This window comes from Vombatus ursinus, unplaced genomic scaffold, assembly GCF_900497805.2.
Source record: "Vombatus ursinus unplaced genomic scaffold, bare-nosed wombat genome assembly UNPS02014935.1, whole genome shotgun sequence".
Classification (NCBI taxonomy): Eukaryota; Metazoa; Chordata; class Mammalia; order Diprotodontia; family Vombatidae; genus Vombatus; species Vombatus ursinus.
Window position 1 is genome coordinate 6,814,164 of NW_020954713.1, and position 6,681 is coordinate 6,820,844.

General features: G+C 40.8%; 1 protein-coding gene across 2 annotated transcripts in view; it reads right to left on the reverse strand.

Annotated features, from left to right (window-relative positions):
• ADGRD1 (adhesion G protein-coupled receptor D1) overlaps positions 1-6,681 on the reverse strand; it is a 473,701-nt gene that overhangs the window by 454,463 nt on the left and 12,557 nt on the right. For both annotated transcript variants that reach the window (XM_027844234.1, XM_027844233.1), the window contains exon 3: positions 211-294. In XM_027844234.1, the coding sequence (XP_027700035.1) occupies positions 211-294 (84 nt within the window). The remainder of the gene's footprint in view (positions 1-210; positions 295-6,681) is intronic.

The following is a 6,681-nucleotide window of genomic DNA, read 5'->3' on the forward strand; positions in this document are numbered from 1 at the left end:
CTCTGAAATGCAAAATTACGGGGGGAGGGGGGAAGAGTGGAGAAGCAGAGGGATGCCAAAATATTTGTTGGCAAATCCATTCCTACTACTGTGGCTTCAAAGCAAATACCGTTCACTTCTGTTTGTCCTGTTCCCTTTTAACTTACTGACAGGGACACATTCTTAGGTTTATGTCTATTGCCAAGCCCCCCTGTGAACCTCTGGGTCTACCTTCTGTTGTATCCTGAAACTCATGAATTCCATCCACGGTGTCCAGTGGCCAGTAATGAGAAGCGGATGCTAACACCTCAAACCCTTATAAAGAAAAAAAACAAACAGACCATTAGGGGAGCTGTCTTCAGGTACTTAAAGGGCTATAACATGGAAGAAGGATTAGTTTCTTCTGCATGGCCCCAGAGTGCAGAACTATCAGTCATGGCAGGGGAAGTGGCAGAGAGGCAAGTTTAGGCTGGACATCAGGAAAAATTTACTAACAATTACAGCTGTCTCCAAGTAGGCTGGGATGCTTGTGGAGATGGTGGGTCCCAACTCACCAGAGGTCTTCAAGCAAACTTTGGATGAAGAGAAAAAATACGCATACATAGACACATATGTACATGTATGTATAGAAATATATACCTACATACAGTATACACACACACACACACACACACACACATACACACACATAGAGAGAGAGAAAGCTCTATATGGTCACTCATAAGGTACATTATGCATGTTCTTTTACAGGTACAAGTTGGACTAGGTAACCACTGTGGCCATAGGATCCTAAGATCATACATTTAACATTGGAAGGGACATTAAAGATTTGCTTTGTATTTATTACCATGTGGTCTTCCCCATTAGATTGTAAGCTCCTTGAGGGCAGGGACTGTCTTTGGCCTCTTTTGTATTCCCAGTGCCTCGCATATAGTAGGTGCTTAATAAATGTTGATTGATCGGGTCTAACTCCCCTACTTTTTACAGATGAGGAAACTGAGGGTGAGAAAGATTAAATGGCTTGCCCAGGGTCACAGCTAGTAAGTATCTGAAGAGGAACCTGAACCATACTCCTTATCTATTGTGGCCTTCATTCCAACTCAAAGATTCTTTTATTCTGATAAAGGCAGAGGATAAATCAATTTTTAGACTAATCAGAAATGACAGGGTCCAAAGGTTAGAATGAACGTAGGCAGTGTCTACATTGTTCCATGTAGACACACAGAGATAAAACTAGGAATTTTGTGCCTGGGGAGATACAACAGACCTTTTTAGACTTTTTTGTGTTTCAGCTCAAAACACAAATTGGAGAAAGAGGGCATAAAAAAGGAGGTGTTTCATGTCAGTGTGCCATTTGGAAGCTTCCTATTTTTTCTCGGTCAGTCAATAAACACTTATTAAGTGACACTGAGGGTACAAAGAAAGGCAAATGGCAGTCCCTGCCCTCAAGGAGCTTACAATCTAATCAGGAAGCCAATATGCAAACTGCATACAAAACAAGTTATATACAGGATGAATTGAAAGCAATCAACAGAGGAAAGGTGCTAGAATTAAGAGGGATCAGGAACAGCTTCTTGTGGAAGGTGGGATTTTAGCTGGGACTTGGGAAAATCAAATGAGATAACATAGGAAAAGTATTACGTAAACCTTCAAGCATTCCTTAAATGTTGGCTATTGCTCTTATTGTCATCCAGGTTCTAAGTTCTGTTATTACCATGCTGCTGAAAGACTGTAAGTGGAGTCAATACCCTTGGAATTCAGCACCTTGGGATGAAGCCCCAGTCGTCCCAACATTAGTCATAGTTGTATTCCAGTAACAGAAGAATGGATCTGGCAAAGTGTGTCTACCTCTAGGTAAGGGATAGAGCGCTGAACTTGGAGTCAGGAGGACCCCAGTTCAAATCCTTCCTCTGCCACTTACTAGCCTTGTGACTTTAGGCAGGTGACTTCTCCCTCAGCCTCAGTGCTCTTATCTGGAAAAAGAGTAGGTCAAATTTAATGGCCTCCAGTCTTTTCTAGCTCCAAGTCTATGAGTGATGTCAGACAATTGCAATCTATTCAGATAATTGAGTCACGTTTCTTCCGTTTGCAGTTTAGTTGTCTGACGTGTAGACAAAGCCTCAATGCAAGTCGAGCACATAGCCCTACAAGATGAGCTGGTTACAGCAAAGTTCAGCATTGAGGTCAACCTCTAAAAAAATAGTACAACGATGCATTTGGTGTCCTGTGGATATAATTATCCTACCCCTGAAATGCTCTACAGAGACTTTGACATATAAAAGCAAACAAAAAATATGATCTACAGCTTTACCATTGCTTCCACTAACATCTTTTTTTTCTTTTTAATTTTTCAGTCCAGACCTTTGATTTCATTGGTGTAGGCTAGATGGCCTTTGGGAAATTGCAAAGTTGTTTCCATGACCCCAAGCTTCTCCTTGAAACAAAGGTCCGTCTTTTTAATGCCAATGTTCTTACAGTGTTTTTATAGGACTGTAAATCATAGGACACCATGGTGTCCAAAGAATTAAAGCTGTGGATCACCATGGAGGCAACGGACAGGTGCATGGTGGGCACAAACAGGCAGTCACATTTCACAAGTGAGAAAATGCCCACGAGAAGCGGTGTAAAGGAAATCATCAAAGAAAGGCCCAGCTAGGAGGAGGGAAAAAGATGAACTGAACAGCTACCAAGAATGAGAGATAAGAGGTGGACAGTCTAAGGGCTTTACTCATAACCAAGCAAGATCTCCTAGTACATCAGATGATACCTCCTGCGGTGAATTTATGGGAGGGCATGAACAATAATCACGTAGGATGGGCAGGCAAGTACTACTGCAATCTGTATTGTCGGAGGGAACATCCACAAGAAATGAAATCCTAAATCCACTGGATTTCCAGTAAGCAAACCAGGAGAGAACTCCTGTTGTGGAATTTCCCTCTGCTGACACAGATCAGCCACTCATCTGTAACTTAAAATTTTAAAGTTTTCCTTGTCGTTAAGAGGTTAAGTGACTTTCCCCTGGTCTTATAGCTAGTATGTGTCAGGAACAGGAACAGGTCTTCCTGATTCTAAACCTCTCTCTCTACCCACCATGCCACGCTGACTTCCTTTCAGTCAGTTACTAGGACAGCATTCATTCTGAGCAGAAAAAAAAAATGAAAAACAACCCTTGACTCTTTTTCCACTTCTCCAAATTTCATCCTGAAAGAAACATCTGAAAAACTAATATCAGTTCTGCAGTGAACAGATGCTCTACCTTCAGAATCTTCTTTCATAAAAGCAACTCTTCAGAGAATAAGGGCGAGCTGATTTCCCTAAACATCTTTCCCAGTTGCAGCAGGGTCACTCAGAGTTCCAGGTGGAAAAGCTAAGAAAAGCCAAATGTCAGAGCACTCACTCTTTCCTAGTGGCAACCTGACTCCCAGTTACCCAACATTGCCTGGAAGATGAAAAAAGGACAAAAAAAGGAAATTGCACAGCAACCGCAGGCTGCCTGGGGTTAGGAGCTGAGGATCCTCATTTGTTCTACTTCTTCCAAAATATTGGCAGTGTGAATGAAGGCAAAATATACATGTCAGATTTTTGCCCTAAGTGCCTAATTACGCCAGGAGGAAGTTGTCCCCCATGCCTGCTGGAATGTTTGCCCCTTCAACCCTGCCTCTTGATCTCTCTTGCTTGCTTCAACACAGTTCCAATTCCACCTTCTTCAGGGGGTCTTTCCCAGTCTCCTCAGCTGCTAGTGCTTTCACCTCTGAGATTACCTTGCATCTTTTCTGCATCTATCTTATCGTTGTTGTTTAGTTGATTTTTAGTCATGTCCAGTTTTTGTGACCCCATTTGGGGTTTTCTTGGCAAAGATACTGGAGTAGTTTGCCATCTCTTTTTCCAGCTTATTTTACAGATGAGGAAACTGAGGCAAAAAAGGCTAAGTGACTTGCTCAGGGTCACACAGCTAATAAGTGTCTGAGGCCAGATTTGAACTCATGAAGAGTCTTGCTAACTCCAGGTCTGGTGCTCTATCTACTGTGCCACCTAGCTGCCCATCTTTCTTATATATGTTCTATTATTTACATGTTGTCTCCACCATTAGAAGGTAAGCCCCTTTGAGGATAGGAATTGTTTTTGCCTTTCTTTCTAGCACAGTGCTAGGCACATAGCAAGCATTTAATTAATGTTTTTGATTGATTGATTGATTTGAGAAATGGTGGAGTTGATCACATATGCTAGAAGAATAAGCAAACAGATGTATGACAAAATGTCTCCTGAGGATTAAAAAACAGAGGCATTCAAAGTTCTTCCAGCTGCAGAAGGCAATCTGTCTGCATCAATCATAAACCAGTCCCTGCAGAGAGGTCCCATGTAGTCTATTCAAAGAATGGTCCCCTCTTTCTTCACCTAGATAAATGTATACACATCCTCATCCATGAACTGGATGACTATACGGACAATTATCTGATTAATTCAGTTTTTAAGGTTCTCCTTTTCTGAAAGGATCGCAGTGTTTTCGATTTTGATAAAAGTAGACATATATGAACCCTAGTCTTCACCACTCTTGCAACAATGCAGAATCACTCAGACCATGCTATCTAAGCAAAAATACGTCAGGCTGTAGAGAACAGAGAGAGGGCTGGCCTTGGAGCCAAGGACACCTACGTGCTGCCTCAGATGCTTAACTGGCCATGCAGTCCTGCACAAGTCATTTAGCCTGAGACTCAGTTTCTTCATCTGTCAAATAGGGATAATAATAGCACTTATGTCATTGAGTTGTTATGAGGTTCAAATGACATAATGGATGTACGTTTTTCAAACCATATTGAATAAATGTGAGCTATTATTATTACTAATATATGCTATTATACTATACTATTAAAATGAGATGCTAGGAAGAGGCTCAGTGGCCATCCTGTTTCAACCTTTCTAGAAAGGAAAAGTGGTTGTCATTAAAACAATTGCCTTTCTTTGTGGGTGTATTCACCTAAGGGTAGAGGGTCAATTGAATCCATAAATAAATCACTCCCATTCCACTTAAAACTTACAAAATATTCTAGCCCTCATATCTGAATCAGGTAAGAACATCTCTATTGAACCAAGTAATCAATTAAAAGCATTAAAGGAGAGGTGAAAAATCTTCAATCGATTTAGAAGACGTGAAAGTCATTGGATTAAATTGAATGAGCTGTACAGGAAGTGTATTGGAATTGGCTTAAGAGATGCATCTACATCTAGTGAGCCTTTACATAAAATAGTAAGCCAGTTCAGAATCTAAGCATCTGAAGGTTTGCCATCCAACCGAACCTCTGAGAGGGAGTCATATGGGGTAGAAGGGCAGAGGAGAAGAGCCCTTATCTCCTCCCCAAAGGACAGAGAATGACCTTGTGAACTTCTTAAGGTTGGAGGATTTGGGGCTTGCCCCAGGTTTCCTAGCTTTGTCCCTAGAACAGCAATAGCAGGAAGCAGCATCTGAATCACAAACTGAGGAAGATCTAGACACAGAGGAAATGTAGCTTTGGGATTCTCGAGGAGCTGGGCCACCCAGTGCCTATGGAAAACTTCCTGAGGGTGCCACAAAGGGAAAAAAGGATTTCCAACAAAAGGACTCCCAGGAGCTGTGGTTTTTTTCCCTTACCACATATTTTCCCTAAGCTGAGCCCACTTCCTTCCAGACTCTGTATATGCTTACAGAAGAATGTGCCCCAGGTTTGGAAGGATAATTGAATCAACTGTTCTTACTGGAAACACCTTAGTAAATACTTTTTTCCTTTTTTCAACATGTTTAAATTTTTTTAAATATTCAACATGTCCTCCTTTTGCTGCTGCAATCATTTATTTTACATGATTTGATATTGAATTCACAAAACCTTGGTGTATATTCTTTAAATCTTCATTACAAAAACACTCTTATCACATTGGATATTAAGCATAAATTTTATGAACAGTCCATTTTCTAAGTGTATCCTTGATTGTGTCCCATAGGTTTTCTTTTTTTTATTTTGAAATTTTGATTGATATACTTTTGTTTTTACATGACCTAAATCTCTCCCTCCTCCCTAAATATATGTTCCTAAAAGCTAGTTAGGACTGATAGCTAAGTAAAACCAGCTAATAATCAATAGAAGAAGCAGGGGCTCATCAGCTTTAGTACTGGGAGGAGAAGAACCTAACTTCTCAAGATTACCCCTAGAATCTTGAAAAGAAGTAGCCTAGTCACCATCTGGGTATCCAAACTACCAGTACACATTAAGCAAATATCCCCAGACGTTGAGCTACCTGGAGGCATTCATACAAAAGCTAATTTTATAAGAAACTCAGTCTTTTCTAATCTCTGAAAGAGTCTGAGCAAATGAGCATCAGACAGCTAAAGACCCTGTCATAGACTTCAGAAGACATCTAAATCATGTCAAGTCAGGGGGAAAAGAGAGAGCCAAAATGAAGCCCTTGGACCACAAAAACCAGAGTTTTGTTGCCTATGACATAGATACTTCCTCATTCATAGGGATTCCAGGGATTTGAATCTACAAAGGAATTTGGAAATCTACATGCAAGCTATGAACTTAATTAAGATCCATGGAGAGAGAGACAGAGATAAACAGAAAGGGAGAGAGACAGAAACAGAGACAGACAGACAGATAGAGAATGAGAGAGAGGAGACAGAGACAGAGAAGAGAAGGGAAGAGAAGAGAAGAGAAGAGAAGAGAAGGGAAG